Raw genomic sequence first — 21766 nt, forward strand, 5'->3', positions numbered from 1 at the left:
ATGTATTATGAAGACAAGATATATTCTAGTGAATGAAAACCAAGGACATCAGGTCCCTTGAGCAGTTTAAAAAATAAACATTGAAATGTGTAGATGTCTCTGCATTGCATACAACATGGTTGATGCCTGGCATACTGACGTTAGCTGCCTTTTACCTTTGACGGCAGCAGCAAATGCTACCTGAAACCTTTTCAAAGTAACCACTCATGGTTACCACAGCAACAGTATCCTGTTACAGCTGTTCCTGCAAGACACATGATGTGGGAAAAGACATACTGTGAAAGACAATGCATGTGCGTCTTTCTGCCTCTGAGTTTTTACGTTACTCTTGTTCTTTCCTGTTACTAATGAAGACTGGTTGATTTTTTTCTACGCTTTTAAAACTGGAGTATAGGCTTTGGAGTTCTATGTTTTGTTGGAAATGTATTTCCATTCTTTCAGTTGCAAATGAAGTTGAATTGCAGAAACATGGTGAAGCACACTAACATCTGATTCGGAGAAGAGCATCTCCACTGCCAGGCATATCCGACTGTAGACGAGGTTACTGGTCAGATAATGTTGGTAAGGACTTTGTCACAGTGCTGTTGTGTATATATATATATATATATATATATATATATATATATATATATATATATATATTTTTTTTTTTCTGTAGTTGTGCTGCCTAATTCCAAGTGGGGTAGGTTAGAGATGTTCCTTGTTCAACACCATCCCACAGTAATTTAAATGAGCTGAAACTGTGATCACACTGTTCTTATGTATAACAGGACAAGTGAGCTGTGTAATATGAGGTGTGTGTGTGTGTGTGTGTGTGTGTGTGTGTGTGTGTGTGTGTGTGTGTGTGTGTGTGTGTGTGTGTGTGTGTGTGTTGGCTGAGTACTCTGTCGAACTATCAAACAGACATTTTGTACAAATTTTCAGAAGTATCTTTTTGCATAGACTGACAAACACTGAACTGACCACTAAAGAAATAACAACAGTATTTGATGTATGAGGATAATAAACAAAAGTGTTAAAAACTATATGGATTAGAAGTATAATTAAACTAATATAGGCAATATCATCTGTCAAAAATATGTTTTCATACTTGCTACCTGCTGCATTTCCATTTTTTTCCAAAAGTACACGCTACTACATTTAATAGATAAAACACAAAGAAAGAAATTACATATTAATTAAATCATTTAGTAGATTGGAAACTCATAAGGCAACATTAGAGGCACCTGCATGTCTCTAAAGGAAATCTGTGGATATGTCCTGTAAGTACAAAACATTCCCTGCTACCACGCTGCTGCTGTTAGGCCTTCATCAAAAATATTTATTTTCATTCTGTGGTTACTCCCTGCTTCATCTAATTAATTCAATGCAGGGTCATGGGGAGATGCAAAATACCTCCGCACATGGTAACTTTGTGAGCTCATAGACGCAAATACACACACACACACACACACACACACACACACACACACACACACACACACACACACACACACACACACACACACACACACACACACACACACACACATACGTACATACATGGACAGAATTTGGAAGACTGCTGGTGCACTTGCAGCTCATCTTTGAGATGTGGAAGATAGCCATAGCACCCAAGAAAATTTCATGCAGAGACAGGGTAGACATTTTGCTTCCACACAGGAAGTATCCAAGCTGAAAATTAAACTGGAGAATGAAGGTATAGTGGCTGTGTCACTGTGCCACCTATTAAAGAATTCTAGTGGCTGTGTCACTATGCCACCTATTACAGAATTCTAGTGGCTGTGTCACTGTGCCACCTATTACAGAATTCCAGTGACTGTGTCACTGTGCCACCTATTACAGAATTTTAGTGGCTATGTCACTGTGCCACCTATTACAGAATTCTAGTGGCTGTGTCACTGTGACACCTATTACAGAATCTGACGTCTACATTTCCTGTCTTCACAATGACTTTGTTTGTTTGTTTTTGATAATCCCTTCATTATCAGACCTGTTGCATGTTTTAAACCTACAGTAAGAGGAAAGGTCTTCTTATGCCCTCTGGCACTTAAAGAAGCAAAGCTTATTAGTTGAGTACTACTATCCACTTGGAACTTTGTGAAAATGTGTAGTGGAGGGGGGCAAACAGAAGCTCATGTCAGAGAATACCCCTGTGGTACAAGCAGTCAGCATGATGATTCTGATGGAGTGAGAATATTTGCGGTAATAACCATAGAACTAATTAGGTAGTGCAGTTGGTCCTGGCTGTTAATAATTGTAATGCCTTAGGTCTTGGGTTTCTGTTCGATCTAGCATAGTGCACTGCATGCAACCTTGCACACTAGAGATTGAAAATGTTTGCTTTGGGACTCTGTATCTTAAAGCTGAATAGCAGTTTGTTTTTTTTTTCAGTGCAGAAACAATAACTTTCCTCCTGTCCCAAATAAATGACATCATCTTGACTGCCAGGTTGTAGAAAGGAAACTAGAAAATTCACATTTATCTTAGACAGTAGCATGCCTGGCTCTTACCCATATAAGGAGACAAAAAAGATTTGGTTGCTTGGATATAGAATTGCATATCACTTCTGATAATGGAAAATATCCCACAGAAACCACGAATCAAACGTCTTCAGCAGTTTTCTGACAATCACCTTCTCATCCAAATACAGGACTGTGTCACAGAAAGGACTCACGTATTTACACATCTAAAAGTTGTGCTTTTCCTCCACAGGTACTCTGCCAGAATTAAAACTTTAAGCATGATGTTGAGGAAACAGAGGCCAAAATTAAAATAAAAATTGCATTTCTTGACTCATGAATCTACAGTGACTATATGTAAAGGGATTCTACTTTCTCAGCTTTAAAACAGACTCTCCCTTATCACAGAAACCTCTAAAAAGTTTCATTCCCTATAAACAACTAACAGTCTGTGCTGGTACATAACTCTTCATCCTTGTTATGAGCACAACTGTCTAGTCTTAGCCAAAACCCGTGGGTTTTCAATCCTTGAAGGAGCTGACCTACTTCAAGATACTGGTCTTTTCAAGTTTCTTAGTTTGAAAACCTTGGAAAACATTCCCCTTCTTTTTCAGCAGATTTACATTAAGGACTTGTCACAACAATTTAAGGACATTTCCACCTAAAAGAGTCTCCCAGCAATCCTCCCCCCCATAATAAGCTTTCTTGTAGCAATCAAACAGATTTGTACTAGCTCACACAATCAAGAAATCCCTTCCTGCCACTATAAAATAGCCCGTTTAGTGTTTTGTAAAGCCGTTAATATCTGTTTAGCTTAACCAGCAAATTGTAAATATTTCCAGTATGTAACACAAACTTGTAGGAAAAAACACTTTTAATAACAAAAGCAAAGCTTTCGGGCGTAACCCTTCTTCAATACTAATACAATCAAGTCTGCATATTAGGAGCTTATATACAGGTCTAAAAGTCACATGATCAGCAGCCAATAATCATGTGATAACAGATCATAAAGTGCAAACAACATAATAAAAAACATAATAAAACTTTGTAAAATCACTTAATAATATTACATAATTTAGTTAAAATTGGTTTTAAACTAACTTTGCTATTAATTCCTGGATGTGAATCAGCAGCTAATCTTAAAATCCATTCAAATTCCTTAGTCTCCAGGCGATTATTCAAATCTCCACCCCTGGCGCTAGGACAGTTAAAGTCAATAACTCTAAACTTAAATGAGTGTTCAGGGCCATGAGCATTGATATGCTTATATAGTGCATTATTTTCACAACATCGTCTGATTTCAGAATTATGGTCAATAACACGATCTTTCAGCTTATGAATAGTTTTGCCTACATAGAACGAGGTACAGGACTTACATGTAGCTAAATAAATAACACCTGAAGTGTTGCAAGTGGCTGAAATTTTAAAATTAAATACTTGACCAGTGCTAGGATGTGTGAACATATCACTACCATTACCAAACATCTGAGCATAGCAATGCAGTTGAAACACTGAAAAGTACCATGCTTAGTAGCTAACGTCATAGGCTTAGGTTTATGAAAATCTTTATAACACAATAAGCTTTTGATTGTCTTCATGTTTCTATAAGAAAAACATGGTTTATCACCCACAATAGCTTTCATTTCGTCTGAGGCTAATAAAATTATCCAATTTCTTGAAATAATTTGTTTAACTAGGTTACTTCTTCTATTGTAAGTAGTCATATATCTAACTGAAGTCATCTCTTTATTACTGTTATTATTTTTCTGTAATGTAATTGGCAACATAGCATGCCCTTGAGTAAAACTAATAGGTTTCAAATAAGTCCTTCTGGCTTCTAGAATATCTGTTCTAAGCTTATCAAGTAGCTGAACATCATAACCACTCGAAATAAAATCAACTACCAAATCATCAAGTTGAGACTTAAATACATCATCATCTGTATTGAGCCTGCTTGTCCTAATGAATTGTGATTTTACCACACTTCTGAAAATATGTGGGGCGTGCATACTACTGTAATGCAAATATTTGCAACAGCTAACTTCCTTCTTATAAACAGAACGCGAACGCTACAGCCATCAAAAAGACACAACAACTAACTTTGAATTTAATTAATAAACGGTTTCAGCTGGAGCACGCTGAAACTGTTGTGAATAGATCACCCAGGTCTAGAGGTTCGCCTGCAAGGTCGTATGCAGCACAGGCATCCTCAACAAACAAACGCAAAAGCGAGAGCCCTTTAGGACTCAACAAAGTAAGTCGCAAGTAGTTGTGGCACTGAATTTATCATCATTTGAGCTAAATCCTGCTCACCTCTCCCTTTTAGATAAAGGATTTAAATTTATACCATCTTGTAGTGATAATGTTGTGTCTGCACTAACTGACTTAAAGTTGTTTGTTAGGAACTTGAGTTTGAAACTAATGTTTGGCAAATCTAATTATATGGGAGATAGTTTAAAACGACGAAGTACTTTTATCCCAATTAATGCACCCATACTGAACGCATTTCATGATGTGTGTGAACTACAAATAAGAGAATTATATCTACGGCCCATGAGGAATAAGAACTTTAATCTGAGTTTTGCAGAATATAAAGCACTTAAAAGCTTACAAAATAATAATGACAATGTAATAAAGCAAGCGGATAAAGGTGGGATGCCTGTTATTATGGACCGAGATAAATATTTTTCAGCTGTTTCTTTACTTTTGAATGATGAGAGTGCATTTAAAATAGTTACACATGCAGATGTAAAGAAATGTGTGAGTTATGTCAACATGGTAATATTTGAACTTTAGCTTAATGGTGACATTGACCTTGATTTGTTTCATTTTTTAACTGTACCTTGTCCTTTGATACCCCATTTGTATGGTATCCCAAAAATACATAAGTCTATGGATGATCCACCTATGAGACCTATTGTCTCAGGTGGAGGCTGGATTACAGAACCTGTTTCAGTTTACTTGCACAAACAGCTACAATCACATCTATTTAATTGTAATATCATTCTGAAAGATACACATGATTTATTGTCCAAGTTACAGCAATGGTATACTAGAAATGAGTCTGATATAAAAACTAAAAAGCATTATTTGGTTAGCCTTGATATCGTATCTTTATTTACTGTCATCCCTAATGACGCCGGACTTGAGCTTCTGAGGGAATTCCTAATAACACAACCTAACCCTGATTACAAATCCATTGACAACATTTGTTGTCTTATGGATGTTGTTTTAAAAAACAATATCTTTACGTTTAATGAAACTTTATATTTACAGTTAACAGGAATAGCTATGGGTACCTCAGTGGCAAACACATACGCCAACTTAGTCCTTTATCAATGGGAACATAAATATCTGTACAGCAATACATATCTCTCTACCCACATTAGCTTTTATCAACGATTTGTAGATGACTGTTTGATTGTTTGGAATGGTACACTTCATGATTTGGATGTTTTTGTTGACTATTTGAATTCCACAACTGATTACTTGAAATTTAAGATGCAAGTATCTGAAAATATAATGTGTTACTTAGATGTAAAAATTCAGCTGAATGATGGAATTCTTAGCACTTCTGTTTATAAGAAGGAAGTTAGCTGTTGCAAATATTTGCATTACAGTAGTATGCATGCCCCACATATTTTCAGAAGTGTGGCAAAATCACAATTCATTAGGACAAGCAGGCTCAATACAGATGATGATGTATTTAAGTCTCAACTTGATGATTTGGTAGTTGATTTTATTTCGAGTGGTTATGATGTTCAGCTACTTGATAAGCTTAGAACAGATATTCTAGAAGCCAGAAGGACTTATTTGAAACCTATTAGTTTTACTCAAGGGCATGCTATGTTGCCAATTACATTACAGAAAAATAATAACAGTAATAAAGAGATGACTTCAGTTAGATATATGACTACTTACAATAGAAGAAGTAACCTAGTTAAACAAATTATTTCAAGAAATTGGATAATTTTATTAGCCTCAGACGAAATGAAAGCTATTGTGGGTGATAAACCATGTTTTTCTTATAGAAACATGAAGACAATCAAAAGCTTATTGTGTTATAAAGATTTTCATAAACCTAAGCCTATGACGTTAGCTACTAAGCATGGTACTTTTCAGTGTTTCAACTGCATTGCTTGCGTTCAGATGTTTGGTAATGGTAGTGATATGTTCACACATCCTAGCACTGGTCAAGTATTTAATTTTAAAATTTCAGCCACTTGCATCACTTCAGGTGTTATTTATTTAGCTACATGTAAGTCCTGTACCTCGTTCTATGTAGGCAAAACTATTCGTAAGCTGAAAGATCGTGTTATTGACCATAATTCTGAAATCAGACGATGTTGTGAAAATAATGCACTATATAAGCATATCAATGCTCATGGCCCTGAACACTCATTTAAGTTTAGAGTTATTGACTTTAACTGTCCTAGCGCCAGGGGTGGAGATTTGAATAATCGCCTGGAGACTAAGGAATTTGAATGGATTTTAAGATTAGCTGCTGATTCACATCCAGGAATTAATAGCAAAGTTAGTTTAAAACCAATTTTAACTAAATTATGTAATATTATTAAGTGATTTTACAAAGTTTTATTATGTTTTTTATTATGTTGTTTGCACTTTATGATCTGTTATCACATGATTATTGGCTGCTGATCATGTGACTTTTAGACCTGTATATAAGCTCCTAATATGCAGACTTGATTGCATTAGTATTGAAGAAGGGTTACGCCCGAAAGCTTTGCTTTTGTTATTAAAAGTGTTTTTTCCTACAAGTTTGTGTTACTTGCTCTACGTTCTTCAACTGGTTTTTTGGAATATTTCCAGTATGACTAGCCCCAATAAATTATCCTTATGTTCCTCCTTTTCTCATTATTTTTGTTTTATTTAGTTATTCTATCTAAACATATGTGCAAAACATCTCTACCTCTAAACTCTTCTCTTTTCTCATACACTTTTCCTTCTTTTTTTTCTAGACATATTGTATTTTTTCATTCGCAAACAAATTAATGTGGTAAATGATTATATATAGGAAATTGACTTGTACTTTTTACTTATTTTTTTCCTGGTTTAGATGTATTGGTCGTTATGTCCTGTGTCTTTATGTGCACACACACACACACACACACACACACACACACACACACACACACACACACACACACACACACACACACACTACATCTATCCCACTTATCTGTCTCAGCAATCCAATTATCCAAACAAACATCCATTTGATAAACAAGACATTTGAACAAACAACCTTGTACTTCTAGCTGTCAACCAACACGATGGTTGACCAAACAAATGGAGCTCATCTATATTATGACATGATGAGTTCATCTAAATGATGACATGATGAGTTAATCTATATGATGACATGATGAGTTAATCTATATCTATATGATGACGTGATGAGTTCATCTGTATGATGACATGATGAGCGATCAATGGAACTATAATCAAAGTCAGTTTGACCAGATTCAGAGTCCTGAATGTGCCTGGTTTAAATGAATACTAATGAAGTCACTATCGTATGCTACTAATTTTTTTCTATTAAACAAATTAAATTTGTGTGTACATACATACACATCTATTTAACTATATAGCTATATATATATATATATATATATATATATATATATATGATATATATATATATATGTATATATATATATATATATATATATATATATATATATATATATATATATATATATATATATATATAGAGCTAGATATATGTAGTGCATACCATTGGCTGAAAAAAGTCAGTATTTGTGAAAGAAAATCACACATACTGTTTTTTTTGTCTGTGCAAGATTGCAGTCCAAACTGGATCGGGATATTTGCCCTTACCCCCTTTCCCTTCTGTATTGTAGTCTTGGAGCTTGAAGTTGGTACATATAATTAGCAGGGGATACATGGTGTGTAGCAGAGCTTGGAGTTGGTATATATATATATATATATATATATGATTATCAGGGGATATGTAGCGTGTAGCAGAGCTTGGAGTAGGTACATTAGATGGGGATATGTCGTGTTCAGCAGAGCTTGGAGTTGGTACATATAATTAGCAGGGGATACGTGGTGTGCAGCAGAACTTGGAGTTGCTACATATAATTAGCAGGGGATATGTGGTATGTAGCAGAGCTTGGAGCTGGTACATATAATTAGCAGGGGATATGTGGTGTGTAGCAAAGCTTGGAGTTGGTACATATAATTAGCAGGGGATATGTGGTGTGTAGCAAAGCTTGGAGTTGGTACATATAATTAGCAGGGGATACGTGGTGTGCAGCAGAACTTGGAGTTGCTACATATAATTAGCAGGGGATATGTGGTATGTAGCAGAGCTTGGAGTCGGTACATATAATTAGCAGGGGATATGTGGTGTGTAGCAAAGCTTGGAGTTGGTACATATAATTAGCAGGGGATATGTGGTGTGTAGCAAAGCTTGGAGTTGGTACATATAATTAGCAGGGGATACATGGTGTGCAGCAGAACTTGGAGTTGGTATATATAATTAGCGGGGGATATGTGGTGTGTAGCAAAGCTTGGAGTAGGTATGTATAATTAGCAGGGGATACTTAGTGTGTAGCAGAGCTGGGAGTTGGTATATATAATTAGCAGGGGATACGTAGTGTGTAACAGAGCTTGGAGTTGGTGCATATATTTAGCAGGGGATATTTGGTGTTTAGCAGAGCTTGCAGTTGGTAGAACTGATGTAATCATTTCGTATATCTTCTTCCCCGTAAGTATATAATCATTTGTAAGCAACCTCCTGGGAGATAAACGAGGCCATTCAAGAATATGTCTCCTAGCAGGATATGTAAAAGAATAGCCAGTCCTTCACTTAGGTACTGAGAGAGAGGCACAGCAGCAAACCGTATATAAAAGGTGACATTGCAAAAAGACAAAAAGACAACATACAGCAACCAGTCATGCAAAAGCATGGTAAAATAGCTTCATTATATATGTGAATGTTCATCCATAGTAAGGACAAATGCAGGACACAAAATATTTTGAAAACAGAATAGCTATCATTACTGAGGCTGGATTCCTTAGTCAAGGAGTTTGTACTGACAGGTGATAATCTGTCTGATGGCTAAAACTAGTTTACACAGAAAAAGTATAGAGAATGTTTTTGCTAGAGATCTGGAAACAAGCAATGTGTTATTCTTCTACCTGTTGCAAAGGTATTGATTTGCTTGTATTGAATTTTTCAGTGCAGAATGGCTCAGAAGGCAGCATCCTTTTTATAATGAAGTAAGTACATATAAGTTTGTATGTGTGGTTTCCAAAAAAAATTGCATTTCTCATTCGTTATGTTTTCTTAGTGCAATATTTGGTTATCAAGACCATTCAGTTAAATGCATAACCTCTACCTCTTGAAATTGCTTTGCTGCCATCAGTTGTCTATACCTTGTGGATTACTTGCAAATTTACACTAATCATGCAGATTTTCAGAAATCATACAGATGTACTGTAATCATGCAGATTTACAGTAATCATACAGATTTACGGTAATCATACAGAGTAGGTTAGGCTGATGTTACAAAGAGTTCATTAATTTACATAACAATCATTACCTAGTTTGTAAATACAGAACTAGAAACAGGGATCTAGAGACTTATCACTGCACATGTTGGCACCAGTAAAATTTGTGCTTCTGATGATAACATTTAGTAAGGAGCCATTCACGACTAAGAGCTATATGAGAAGATAGGACAGAATGTCTTCAGATTGAATCCTTATGCCTGCAAACAGGATATTGTTGTAATAGAACTACAGAGGACCAATGAAAAACACAAGTGATCGATGCAGCACAAACAGACAGATGACCAATACTTACCACAAGGGAGTGTGAGGGGTGCCACACTTGATATTTGGGTACCCTACTTCTCCATGCAGTAAGGGAGGGGTAGAGACACAAGCAAAATGAAAGACATCCTTGACCAGTGTCTGTGGCAGATACGCATATAGCTTTAAAAATGGACAGTAAGTACATCGAGTATACATGTCATCTGATCACCCGAGCTGTGTCTGAGAGAGTAAAGAAAGCATGGAGGCTTAGCACACCTTGTTTTTTCTATATCATTATTAAGCATGTTGACACATTAGAAATGGTACATGGTGTCAGAAACATTAGACATGACTATGTTTGTTTTTGTGTCATTTCTCATTCTGTAGTGCAGAAACAGAGCACTTAAAATGAGTCATGTAAGTGAAAGACAAAATGGTAACTTTGTTTAAAAAAAGAACTAATTTTAACTGCATATTATAAGTATTACATTCTTTTTGTTCTTTCAATGAAAAGATACTCTAATTTAACCAACCATAACTGTTGTAAGGCAATTAAACAGAAAACTAAACTCTGGGATCTAGGAATCACTGAGAACAAAGGAGCCAAGAGGAAAGAAAAGGTACAACGTGTCAAATTTTGCATATAATAATGGAATAAGCCTTGAAGGTATTTAATACTTCTCTCTTTCCAGAAGAAAAATACAAAATAGCAGCAATGAGAGAAATTCAAAATGTAGTCATCATTTATTCTTTCCAAAAAACCAAGACACCAACTCAATGGAAACCATAGACACTTATATTAATAATATAAATCATTTTGGCAAAGAGATGCTTATATTAATAATATAAATAATTTTGGCAAAGAGATGCTTATATTAATAATATAAATAATTTTGGCAAAGACTGTACATTTGATAAGCTGCGTGATTCATTGATAAAGAGTCAGAACAGTTTGTAGCATTAAATATGTCAGACAAATGACTGGCTACTTAAAGAATCAGACCTCACTTTATCTAAATCTGTCTTGTGTGTAGAGGGGGAATTACAAATAGACAGTTAAAGGATTTAACTGAAGAAGTTGATGTGTACAAGATGAAATATCAGTAAACTAATGCAAAAAAATTACACTTTTAGATGGCAAACAAAAAAGAGCCGTATGGTGCAGAGAAATATGTCAGAAGTGTGTACTAGATATGGATTAAACATAAGGAGGGTCCAACTTTCAAGCAGTCTTTAAAAGTTATGTTAGAAAGAATGATTTCAGGAATATATAAAATAAATGTTTACAGCAATCTGCATGTTATTAGGGAACACATTAAAAAATGTGTGTTAGTAAAGGGAAGTAATTGATTCTGTAATAATAGAAAGAAAAGAGTTGCATCAAAATAATAAATTAAACTCTCAAGACATCATGATTTATTAATGAAGTGTTGAGGTTAAATTAAAAACTGGTGCTATCTAAAATATTTTGTTAAAAATACTTTTAAAGCATCAAGATGGAAAGGCATGGAATGCAAAACAGTGCACATATTACTGACTTAATCAGGATATCAATAAAAACTGTTGAGTCAAAAGCTGTTAGTAATGATATTTGTATTTATTTTATTTTATTTTATTTATATTTTTTTATTTTTAAATAAAATATAAAAAAATAAAAATAAAATAAATAAACTAGTAAGTCAAAAGCTGCTAGTAATGTTATAAAAAAGACATGTTTTCTCTTTCAAATACTGCCATTGCACCAGTAAGGTAATTTAATCAAAGTTTTCCATTTGATGTGTGATAAATTGAGTATGCTGAAACATATTCACAGTATATAGTATAGAGGTGTACAGGAACCATCACAGGGTCATTTCAGATACAATACAGAACTATAGCAAGCATATCTTGTATGACTACACATTCATGGGTTTTTACACTTGTCAGGAGAATATCATATTTAAACAAGTCCAAATACTGTGCCAGTAATACATGCTTCAAGGAAAGTACCAGTAGATCTCGGGAATAAAAATAAGCAGTAATTAATTAAAGCTTGGCTTTCTGTTCACTTTAAGAGCATAAAGAGACAATAAAATGGATGAATACTATTGTAATTGTTGTGAAGCAGAACAAGATTTTCTTCTCTTTTAATTACTTTATTCAGGTTTTGTGGATTAACAGAGAAAACTAACTGCTGTTACTGGTTGAAGTAGTAGTTTCAGCTGTTCCATATGCTAAAATCTTTTTAGTATTAGATGTGACCAGGGATTTTGGCAGTTAAAGTCACATAAAAAGCTACATCCTGTGTATGTTTAATATGTTTTAAGACACTATAGATTGAAATATCTCTTGCACCTCATCAGCACCAGGAGTATTTCAAAAAGCTATTTCTTAAGTAATGAAAATCTAGAATGCGTTGTGAGCATAACTGATAATCTTTCATTGTGGGGTCAGACAACAGGAAAAACACAAAATGAGAGTAATACAACTATTGAACAGAATGTGAAAACTTAATTTTAAATGAAATAAAAGCAAGTATAAAATTAGACTAAGAAGTATAATGTAGTTATTTCCTTGTAGTGCATGGATCACCACAATTCCACTCTGCATTCTAGGAAAGTGGCAACTATATTAAGCACCTTCTTGTTGTGGGAAAGGTGCATAACAATGTTTTGTTAAGCACCAACATATATGTGGCATGATGAAGTGTCTAACAGCTTTTAAAGCCATTCATTATATATATATATATATATATATATATATATATATATATATATATATATATATATATATATTATATATGTGTGTTTATATATATACATATATATATATATATATATATATATATATATATATATATATATATATATAGGTGTGTATATATATATATATATATATATATATATATAGATAGAGAGAGAGAGAGATGTAGAGAGATATATATATATATATATATATATATATATATATATATATATATATAGAGAGAGAGAGAGAGAGAGAGATGAAGATATAGATATACATATATAGATATGTTGAATAGTACATATTTATTACAATAAAATGAAGAGTTGCAGGACAAAATATTCTTTGAATAACACCATAGCTGCTCATGGCAGAAAAAATGTTAAACAAATTTCAGAGATATCATAACACAGTATTAGAGATACAGTTACTAAAAGAAGTAACAATGAAATTATGGCCAGAGCAAAACATCAGCAGTTAAACAGGAAATCTAGTATTGTATGTCCTTTATGGAGGAATGACACTATGTGCAATGATTAATGTTTAAAGATAACAAGATTATTGTATCCAACTAGCAAGAGAAAAGATGTTCAAGAAAAACATGAGTCACTTTTTACTATAGTGAAATTGAAGGAAAGAACAATAAACATCATTATCAATGAATACCAGTGTCTTGTTTAATTAACACTTATATAATAAGTCCCAAAACATCTAAAACCATAAGATGTAGCTACACCAAACAAGATCACAAAACACAAAAGCAATCATTTTTAAAGTGGCAAGGTTCCCTGCCTCCCAACCATCAAACTATACATGCATGAACTCCAAGATAGTAGAAACTCAGAAAAGGCAGAACAAAAAAACAATAAAAACACAGTACTCACCTTCCTGCTCTTTTCTGAGTCTAACCGGCATTACAGGGAGCCAGCGACCTTATAATGACAGCATTCCGAACTTAGTTCCCATCAGTTTAGTGTTTGATTTATCTGCTTTTTCAGCAGCAACATTGCCAAATGGTGTATTTTCAGGGCTATGGTTCAGTCATGTATACTATGAATAAAAGCAAAGGCATTTACTGAAGGTTTTGTGGCTGAAGGAATAGGTACTGGTTAATTAATTTATATAGGAAGGTTACATATAATTGAGTAGCTCTTTCATTTACTGATTATCACATTGTTCTCTGCAGTTAAGACGGAGTGGTGAATTCTGAAATTAGCTTGAAAAATACATTTACAAATCTTATTCCATGAAGTTTGTAAAATGTTGCTGTTATATGATGAACTCAGTTGTTGACTTGAAACTGCATACTCCAATTCTGGGAAGAGGATTTTTTTTTTTTGCAAGGGCATTCCTTGCTTTCAGGGAGAGTTTGTTAAATATTTTATAATGGAGTCTGAGTCATCAAAGTACTTTGTCCACCTGTTTCTTCTATGTATTACTTAAAATGAAGTGCATCCATCAAAATTTAAAACATTCTCTGAGACTTGATTGATTTCATTGTCTATTAGATCCTTGAGGTGAATGATGATTCTATCTCACGATTCTTGAGCAGCAGCAGAAACCATGTCTGCACATTTTTTGAGGCAGATTTTTAAGCTGTTTTATTATTCAGTACGAGAATACATTAATGTCAACTTGCGATTTGTTTTGCATTTCACTGAAAATGCTGTCAGAGTTCAGGAGTAGCAGATCATTTACATACATTTTTAGGTTAAGAGCTGTGAGGTCTTGGATGAAGTTATCAGGGAAGACTGAGAACAACAAAGGCTCTAAAACAGAGCCTTGAGGGACTCCACAAGTGAATGATCTGATAACAGAGAGGGAGGTATGTGTACTAAGTTGGAAGATCCTGTTGATAAAGCAAATTGTTGAGCCAAGTTAGCACTCTAGGGTCACAGCTTAGTGTTTCAGGTTTTGTAAGAAGAGAGAGATCTACAGATTCAAAGGTATATGTTAAATCTACAATTATACCATGACCCCCCCCATTAATATTCCAAAACGTGCACGCTGATTGGCCAGCGTGCACGTTGTAAATCGACTTATACTAATGGAAAAAGGTCCGGTCGCCCGGACTTTTTCCATTAGTATAAGTCTCTTTTAAAACACTGTCTCGCTATGTTAAAAGAGTTTAACATAGCGACACAGGTTTAAAAAAAGCAACAGAGATCTCTGTGGCTTTTTTTAAAGCTGTCTCGCTATGTTAAACTACTTTAACATAGCGACACAGTGTGTAAAAAGCAACGGAGATCTTGCTTTCTCCGTTCCTTTTTTTTAAACCTGTCTCGCTATGTTAAATGGGTTTAACATAGCGAGACAGCTTTAAAATAAGCAACGGAGATCTCCGTTGCTTATTTTAAAGCTGTCTCGCTATGTTAAACCCATTTAACATAGTGAAACAGCAAAAAGCAATGGAGATCTTGCTTTCTCCATTGCTTTTGGCCACAGCTCTGATGTACTGCGTAGGCATGCGTAGTACATCAGAACTGCCGCGGATGCCAGACAGCTGCGGAAGGGCAGCAAAGAGGCATTATACAATGCCATTATTTAAGAAAAGTAATTATTTCTTTTCTTAAATAATGTCATAGTATAATAGCAATAACCCACTTCTGGGTGTGGGTAATGCGGGATTTACCCACGGCTGTCTTTGTTTGGTCCCTCGGGCTTCGCCCTCGGGACCAAACCACGCCAACCGTGGGTAAATCCCGCATTACCCACACCCAGGCATGGGTTATTGCTATAATATGCCACCAACAGGGAACCTGCTAGTAATATTATTGTAAGGTTTCACAATAGCATTGTAAATGGTAGTTGTGTTTTTTTAACAATGCGATATAGGTCTGATCTAGGACAGTAACTTTGAGGAGTGTTTGGGTTAGGGAACTTTCATATGGTGATAATATACACATGCATAATGTGGTCTGGAACAAAATTTGTAGTGAGTCAGGGATTGAAGATCAAGGGAAGGGGTTCAACTACTAAAGATGTTGTTGTTTTAATGAAAGTTGGGTGTTAGCGAGCTAAATTTAGAGCTGGTGTTTTATCTTTTTTTCAGTTGCTACAGATAATGTGAGATGGATTTAGTTGAACTGAAAGGTAGGAGTGAGATCTGCCTAAGAAGATTATAAGAGGAAGTGTTAATCACAGGTAGCTGTGTGGAAGGTAATCACTTATTCACTAACAGGGGTGGTGTAACAAGCACATAAAAGCAATAAGCAACGATTTATCTATCTATATGTGTGTGTGTGTGTGTGTGTGTGTGTGTGTCTATATTTAAAATATATGGGAGCAAGGCAGATCTACAGTGACCTACTGTTCACTGCTCATTAGTGGGAACTATAAATTATGATTTTGTTACATTATAATTAACTCTGAGACTGTGGTATTATTGGAAAATATCCTAACTCTGAGACTCATCATTAGCAGGGATGTGCAGGGGGACAAAGCTCTCTCACAAAGAACACTTTATGTTATTACATCAAATTTCATTATTTGCTGACTTTTGTAAGGTCACAGTTCCATGTTCATAAATGTGAATATTGAAGAATGCATATACCTGTAAGCACACTCAGTCAGGCCTTCATACAGTTTCTGATACCGTTTCTGCATCATTCGGTTGCTTTGCTCTGCTCTGCATAGTCTTTATTATGTCCATCCATCCATTCATCCACATATTCTGTCCATTCATCCATTCATAGGTTCATAGATACGTACTAGGCTATTGGCCCAAGGGTCTAAGAAAGCCTAGCCAACAAGGTTCCCTGGCTTACGCCACCCAGGAAAGTTAATTTCTTGTGCCCCTGTCGAGCAGAGCCAAAGAAGTGATCCGTGGGGTATATTTCCTATTTCCCATTCACTCATCAAGAATTTTCTTGAAGAGTGCTAATGAGGAACTTTGCTTGAGATAGCTATGTAGCTTAATAGCTTGGACCAGAGTATAGCAAGTCTCTGGGACAGGAATCTATCCCTCCAGCATGTCCTGTTTATTGTGGTGACAAGGTTTAGGTCCCTAGAGCGTGTAGCTTGGAGGGATTGGGATTTCTTTAGGTGTACCATGTCCAACAGCTCTGGGTTTAACATAGCTTTTATGTTAGGCAGAGATCTCCTCAGAGTAGGTGATATGCTACAGAGTAAAGCTGGAGTTTTTGAGGCGGTCAGTGTAGAGCATCTGTTTGAGGCCAGTAATCCTCTTTGTGAGGTACTTTTGTGGCCTTTCCAGCTGCTGCAGATGTCTTGTGAGGTACATTCCAAAAGGGGCGTTGTACTCTATAATGAGTTTAATGAGTGCCAAGTAGAGGGGAACAATGACCTCTTTTTTCCTGGATGAGAACCCTTTTGTGATGAGGTGTGCCACATAGAAGGATTTCCTGACTACTGTGGATATGTGATTATCAAAGGAGAGACTACTGTCCACCTGGGTCTCAAAGTCTCTTATCACTCATTCGGCATTAAGTAGACTGCCATTTATGTGGTAGTTCATGGGTACAGAATTTTTACCAAAGGGGATGACAATGCACTTTTTGGCATTGAGCTTGAGGCCATGCCTCTGACACCAGGCATCTGTCTCAGTGAGGCCATTCTTTAGGATGTCCATTTCATTTGGGGACTCAACTATGGCTCCTAGTTTGCAGTCATCTGTGAACTTCATTAGCCAGAGGCCTTCTGTGTTAGCCTGTACTTCAGAGAAGTAGATACGAAACAGGAGAGGTCCCAGGACTGAACCCTGTGGTACTCCACTTGTCACTAGTTTGAAGTCAAATTTGGAGTCTACAACTTTTACAGTGTGGGTTCTATCAGTGAGCCACTTAGCAACCCATCTTGTAATGTAGGGATTTATACCTAGTTTAGTGAGTTTAGCTATAATTCCAGAATGGGGGATGGTGTTGAAAGCCTTGGCGAGGTCAGCATAGGCTGTGTTAACCACCTTACCCTCGTCTACGGCTTTGGTGACTGCCTCAAAGAAGTCGATCAGGTTCAGAAGGTATGATCTGCCTTTCACAAACCCAAACTGGGTGGGGTCCAGAGTTTGGAGGTTACCAATGTCTTTGTTTATGTGTTCCATGATGATATACTCCATGGCCTTGCAGACCTGGCTCATCAGGCTAATAGGGCGATAGCTCCCAGGATCAGTGGTGGCTCCCCCTTTGTGGAGTGGGATAACTGTTGCTGTGCACCATTCAGTGGCCACAAAGCCTGATGTGAGACTATGATTGAACATGGTGCTTAGGTGGATAGCCAGTTCATTCTGAAGTTCATCTAAAATGCAGCCTGGGATGTTGACTGGTCCCATGGATGCTGTGTTTTTGGTTTTAGAGAGTGCAGCTTTTACCTGCATAGATGTGATTACACGAACCCTGCATTTTTCCTGTATAGATATGGGCCCTTTAGGGGGTGAGAGGGAGTAAAGTTAGCACTGAACCTATCTGCCAGGATGTTGGCAATATCAGTTGGTTCTCTAATTTTTGTGCCGTTGTGCTGTAACTCAGAGCAGATCTGGGTGTTGCCATTGAGATTCTTGACATAGCTATAGAATGCTTTGTGGTCACCCTTAGAATCAGTGACAATTTTGTTTTCGTAGCTAGCTTTGGAGGATCTTATAAGGGATCTCAGCTTCTTACTGAGGCTGACCAGGTGGCTCTTCCACTCATGGGATTTTATTCTCTTTTGCAACAGTTTCTTCCTTCTGTTGTAAAGTTTATTTATGGCAGAGGACCACCAGAATGACTTCCTTTTTTTCGAGGATAGCATCTTGCTTCTGTTTGGGATAGCACGATCCATGCACTCATGTAAGTGCTTATACAGTACATTTGTGTAGGATTCAGCAGTTGTAACTGTATTGTCCATCTGCATGGGTGTCATGAAGTTTGCCACTTCTGTCTTAAGAATCATGAAGTTGGCTTTGGAGAAATTTCTTACTGTGGTTTCCTTAATGGTGGGTGGGGGGCGGGATGCGGATATCTTGGTTGATTCGTTTATAGTCAGATCTGACCAACGAGGAGTTGACTTCAGGTGTGCAACACTTATGTTGGTAATGACTAGGTCTAGGATATTGTTGCCCGTAGTGGGGGTGTGGATAAGTTGATCCAGGGCATTGGAATTTATGAATTCCAGAAAGCGTTGAGCAAAGGAGTTGGTACATGAGTAGTTTTCCCAGTTAATGGTGGGGTAGTTGAAATTGCCCATTATTAGGGTGTTTGGTTGAACCCTAATATTTTCCACTATATCAAGAAAAGAGGAGTGGGGAACCCTGGGGCATGGTGGGGGATCTGTAGCATTCTACAATTTGGATTGCAGTTTTGCCCAGAGTTAGTTGCACTTGGATAACCTCAGATGCATTATGCTGGGCAACTAGCCTGGAGGTGTGGATATCCTTAATGAATATGGACACACCTCCACCTTTGGTGTTCTGGTCCAGGTTAGATGGCCGAAAAGTGTGGTATGAGTTATAGCCTGGTAATACAGGGGTGCTCTCTAGAGCCTTGAACCCGGTCTCAGTCACTGCACAGATATCGATGTTATTTATTTGAAGGAGTGCCTCGAGTGAGTGCATTTTGAGATTTAGACTTCTAGCATTGAGTAACATTACCCTCAGCTTTTGCTTGAATGTTCCTGTTAAGGTGGTGAATTTGTCATTTGAACCTTGCCTAAAAAAGGCACTACAGGGGCAGCAAGACCCTTAGCCTGTATCCAGAATCCCAGGGGTGACAGGTGCAGGTCATCTCTGGCAAAGCATAGTGATATGTCGACCATGTCGTCCCAGGCAGACAAATACTGGATCCCTTTAGAATGACACCAGAAGCTTAGCCAATTGTTGAAGTCAATCATTTTGTCTTTGTACTGCGGTATCATTTTGGGCAATGGCAGGATGCTACTCAGGGCTAGGGTCATACCTGCCTGGGCTACAAGATCAGATAGCTCTTCCATGTCTCTTTTTATTTAGTCCAGGGAGGTACGTCTCAGGTCATTCACACCAACATGGACAATGAAAGAGTCATATTTATACTTTTTGTGGAGACTCATTCATCCACAATCCCTTTTTCCCATTTTTGCACATGGGGTAGGGGTATCACTTCAACAGTGACAGTGATCTAGAGACAAGGTTTACACTGCTGGGTGGCTAGCCTTGCCACAGTAGTTATTCCACACCACACACACTCACACCTATGGCCAATTTAGAGTGCCCAATTCACCAACTGCATGTGGGATGAAACTGGAGCAGCTGGAGGAAACCTATGCAAACACAGGGAAGACATGCAGATTCCACACAAAAGGCACCCCAGATGAGAAATGAACCAAGGAACCTCTCGCTGTGAGACAACGATGCAATATCCTATGCCCCCCATTTAACACTGTGTCACAGTCTTCATTCCATGTCATGATGAAAATGTGGACCCCAGGCTGCTGACTCTAACACACATCTGCACAGGGAAATAACAGTGATCTGCTTTACAGTGGTGATAAATTAACATCTGAATCCTAATATCCTCCAGACATTTTTTCTGCTTTCTCACATTGTTTGCCCTTACATTTCGATTATTCTTGTTGATCCTGTTTCCTTCCCAGCTGTCTACTTTCCCATTGTTCTTTATTTTATAAGCACATTAATGTATACTTGTGTGCATATTTTCCAAGTTAATGTATGTTCTTTTCATATTATATTATTTGATCCTCTCGGGTGCAGTGGTGCAGCAGTTAGCATTGCCGCCTCACAGAAAGAGGTTTTCTGGTTCGATCATCGGCTGGGGTGCCTTCTGTGTGGAGTCTGCATGTCCTCCCTGTGGTCATGTGGGTTTCCTCTGGGTGCTCCAGTTTCCTCCCACATTCCAAAGACATGCTGTTGGTGGATTGGATACTCAAAATTGGCCCTAAGCATGAGTGCATGTATGCGTGTGCCTTCTGTGGAAGGTTGGGTGCCAGGCTGGCAACTCAACATCGTAAAACTCCACTGCCAATCATGAGCAGACAGGTGATCCACTGTGGCGACCCCTAACCAGGAAAAGCCGACAGAAGAAGAAGATCCTCTCCAGCCTTTGGACATCATGCTCCATCATATGTGCTCTTAACATTCGTTTTCGTTCCTAACTCCACTTATTGCCACATCCCTTCCCCCATCACCCTGTGGGAGCCCTTCAGTTTCCATGGAGAGTTTGGCTTATTGAACCCTTTGCTTTTGTAACCTGACATTGAAGTAACACACTTTTAGTCCATCATTTGTGGCGGTCTCAGTTTCCCTAGTTTGTCATACTCCCCACTGTTTGACAGCCAAACAGGATACAGGTGTTGCAGGACACAGACTACTGCAACACAAGTGTATACTTTCCACCCTCAGCTTGGGAAGAGTGCACATCAGCTTTTTCACTGTCAGAAGTCACACCTTCTTCATCAGGTATGAGCCAGTGCCTGTCCTGCAACAGGAAGCACACATGCATAGAGACCTAGCCACCTCCGTCCCTTGGCATGGGCAAGCCAACAAGAGTAACTTACACTTCTTCCTCTATGGCTGAGACCTGTGCATCCAGCAGTACTACTTGTGTCTAAGCTGCAGGGGATGCATGAAATAATCTCTCCCTCTCTACCATGGTACTGGCATCTTTTTGATCTTTCCTCCAAAACTGTGATTCCCCTTCCCATGCCATCTATTTATATGTGCAGCCCATTAACTGCAAATATAAATGCTGTCTGCCAGGCATTTTTCTTTCTTTCTTTCTTTCTTTCTTTTCAAAGGATCTGCAAAATAACTTATAATGACATTACAAAGAGGATTAGTGCCAATAATG

General features: G+C 37.2%; 1 protein-coding gene across 3 annotated transcripts in view; it reads left to right on the forward strand.

Moving 5' to 3' along the window:
- The first annotated feature begins 266 nt into the window (after positions 1–266).
- The window catches only part of DYTN (dystrotelin), a 410223-nt gene continuing 388723 nt past the window's right edge, over positions 267–21766 (forward strand). For all 3 annotated transcript variants that reach the window (XM_044078253.1, XM_044078254.1, XM_044078255.1), the window contains exons 1-2: positions 267–561; positions 9692–9731. In XM_044078253.1, coding sequence (XP_043934188.1) covers positions 9727–9731 — 5 coding nt within the window. In that variant the 5' untranslated portion in view covers positions 267–561; positions 9692–9726. The remainder of the gene's footprint in view (positions 562–9691; positions 9732–21766) is intronic.

This window comes from Protopterus annectens, chromosome 7.part0, assembly GCF_019279795.1.
Source record: "Protopterus annectens isolate FY-2018-M chromosome 7.part0, PAN1.0, whole genome shotgun sequence".
Classification (NCBI taxonomy): domain Eukaryota; kingdom Metazoa; phylum Chordata; order Ceratodontiformes; family Protopteridae; genus Protopterus; species Protopterus annectens.